Source organism: Chanos chanos, chromosome 6 (genome assembly GCF_902362185.1).
Source record: "Chanos chanos chromosome 6, fChaCha1.1, whole genome shotgun sequence".
Classification (NCBI taxonomy): domain Eukaryota; kingdom Metazoa; phylum Chordata; class Actinopteri; order Gonorynchiformes; family Chanidae; genus Chanos; species Chanos chanos.
The window spans coordinates 29245769-29248872 of NC_044500.1; the positions used below are offsets into that span (position 1 = coordinate 29245769).

Genomic DNA, 3104 nt, shown 5'->3' on the forward strand with positions numbered 1-3104 from the left:
AAAGTAACAGCTTGTTCAAGAGAAAAAAAGAGCTTGTTCTGTTTCAACCAACCATTGACCTTTTCCTTCCTCTTAATCGGACTTCGTCCAGTTTCTTGATGACGGCTGGAGATTTTTTGGATGAGGCCATGTAGCTCTTTAACAGTCTGTCAAACAGGGCTTCTGTGTTGGGGTGAGTGCTCAGAAAGGCTTTCTCCAGCACATAAAGGTCTACACCCTTATCCTCAGGTAGGCCAGAAATATAACTCAGCCCAAAATCAATCAGAACCGGGTCGGTGTCTCCGGCTCCGTCACCTTCCCTCAACAACATGTTGGATGTGGTGAGGTCACCGTGTATCACGTCTTCATCATGCATCTTAGCCAAGACCTCTCCCATCTTGTCAGCTAACATGTGGAGACATTCTATGGTCTGTTTGGATTCTTGAATGGACCTGATATGGTCTCTCACAGTTATTGCACTGACGAGGTCTTCCAGGAAAATGCAATGGGTGGTGTAGTCAACAAAATAAACAACTGGAGCACTGATACCTAAAATGGTAGAGAGAAAAAAACACATCCAGTGCAAATCAAATATAACAAATTACAACACTATGCCAATATAAAATGCATCTAATGATGATACAATGTTGGCAACTGCATGCACAAAAGAAAAAAAAAGCATATAAAGGAACTTAAAGTTCCAATCCAAAAATTAAGAATTCAATGCAGTGGAAAAAAACAAAAACAAAAACAAAAACAAAAAAAGTTCAGGTAACGTCAGTCAAGCCACATGGGAGGTGAAACTCTGCCTAAGTCATTCAGTAAGCAGAACGTCAACTCAGAGAAGCAAGTTAAATGCTTCTTGTCAGAAAAGCTACTCCGCAGGTTTATGCATCACTATAACTACACCCTTCGACCGATACAGTAACAAATTTGTATGTGCTCCACCTTCTTCATCCACATCAACTGAGAGCTGTTACGAAGCCAGTTGTTTCAAAAACAAGCGATGTACAAGAAAGGAAGGAGAAGAGCACCCCTTTTGGTAATATACCACCAATCATGTGTTGACTCGGGCCCAGCTTCTTTTCACGACGAAACAGAAAACAGTTTCTGCAAAACCTTAAACTCCTGAGCAAAGATTACTAAAGGCGATGTAAAAGAATGCATACATAAATAAACTCTGCAGGTTACATTACTTGTCATGGAACCCTACCTGCCTTGCGGCAACGCAGAATTGACCGCACCTCCTGCGTAGTTCTGCGGTGTGTAAGTTTCTCATCCAAAGTAGGGTGCCGATAACGCTTCGGGAATCGCTCTTTGATTATAGTTGGCTTCCCCAGAAATGTGCCGCGATAAACACGCGCCTCCGCTCCCTGCTTAATTAATTTGGTTTTGTCTAAAAAACATAACGTTGCTTTAATTTCGTCTGAGGCCATGTCTCTAATTCAAGCACCCGACGAGCGTTTTCTTCAGTGTGCAACTCATACTGACATGTGGTCCGCGAAATTGAACAGCGACATCTAGAGTTTTGGAGATGAAATTTAGTCTGGCGTTTGGAACCCGAGGAGGTACATGGGAATAACTGCAAATGCTCAAAAAATTCATTGCAACAACACTAGTGAAATGTGCTGTTCAGACTGCGATTCATTGTATTATTTATATACATCAACACCCATTGAGTGAGTGAGAGCGTGAGTGAGTGAGTGAGTAAGTGAATTAATAAAACAGCAGTACTACCATGGTCAAATTTACACATCTATAGCAATGGTCTAGTTGGAAAAAATAAAGAATTTTGAATTTTTTTACTTTAAGATCAGGAATAAAATATTTTCTGATATTTTCGTTCATGCGAAGAAGCACCATGGAGTTCTTAATTTCATTGCAAATATATTTACACAAACACACACACACACACACACACACACACACACACACTCACATCCATTTATATAGCATGGATTTATGTGGTGGAATAACGTCCTCTTGCGTTTGACTCGAGAGAAGCCTCCTGCAACATGAGAACTTTTCTGCCACGTAATTTTAACTTCCTTGTCTATGCTATGTCGCCTGACTGAACGGTATAGGCGCGCATCAAATACTTAAAATAATGACTATATGACAGAGTAAACGCGTTTGGTTTATAATACTGGACGTTTCTTTTTCAATCAAATGAGCACTTGTGTTTTCCTTTGTTTTTTTCGTATCTCGAATGTGGTTGTTTAACTTCTGGAATTTCCCATGCAAGATAACTGGATTACTTTTGTTCAGTCGTCTGCAAACGGTGAGAATGCAAATATTCTGATTTAAAACTGCTCCTTTGTGATTATCTTTTTAAAATGCACTGTTATATTCCGTTAGCGGCGTTATGGTAAAGTTTTCGTCACTCTCAAAGTTGACTTTTGTTCATAACGGTAGTTGTCGCCTATGATTTCAGTGAGACAATAGTTTAACTCCACAGGTATGCGACTGAAAAATCAATGAAATCTAAACTGCTTCAGTCCACTGCAAATTCGTTTTCTGTCGCATTCTGATTGACTACTTATTTAATTTTTTACTGGAAGTAAATTCCATATAAAATATGAAACAGGCCCATGGTTTATTATTCATGAAAACAAACAAGCAAAAAACTTGCCATGAATGTGACATGTGACATACTGCAGCTATACGCGATGTACCATCGTACATTTCGTAAGAGTCTGTATCACTGATTATGTTTACAAAGATAAAACATTACAAACACTTTTCAAAATCGATAAAGACACAAGGACTTGTGTCTTTCCGCGACACAGTTCAGAATCACTTGTGGCAGTCTGAAGTGGTCCTATCTGATTAAATCATTGGCATCAACAGGGAGTTGTCATGGTTACCCACTGACAATGACTGGAGTGGTCTCCCTTTGAACTGCAATCAAATGAGCTGTATCCCAACACGGCTCAGATGACGATTTATTAACGAATCATTCTCCACGAAAGAGAGACAGGTCATTGATTTCCTTGCTACTGAATCAGCGGTTTTGACTGATTATTATAAGTAAATAATTTTGTTTTTCAAAATATCGTTCTTTGCAGGAACCTGGATTTTCCATCATGAGTATTTCATGAAAAATTTACAGTTGAAAAATAAAG

General features: G+C 39.2%; 1 protein-coding gene across 1 annotated transcript; it reads right to left on the reverse strand.

The window, feature by feature from the left end:
- On the reverse strand, positions 1–1416 carry tp53rk (TP53 regulating kinase). The gene is made up of 2 exons (XM_030778576.1): positions 1193–1416; positions 1–528 (listed from the first exon to the last, which is right to left on the reverse strand). Exons 1-2 carry the CDS (start codon positions 1413–1415, stop codon positions 44–46), a joined length of 708 nt encoding a protein of 235 aa, XP_030634436.1. The 5' UTR covers position 1416; the 3' UTR covers positions 1–43.
- Between the last annotated feature and the right edge of the window lie 1688 nt (positions 1417–3104).

Excerpts from the sequence above, each read along its gene's own strand:
- tp53rk (XM_030778576.1), bottom strand. The coding sequence starts at position 1,415 with ATGGCCTCAGACGAAATTAAAGCAACGTTATGTTTTTTAGACAAAACC. Across the intron at positions 529-1,192 it reads TCTGCGTTGCCGCAAGGCAG|GTATCAGTGCTCCAGTTGTT; the intron begins GTAGGGTTCCAT and ends CTACCATTTTAG.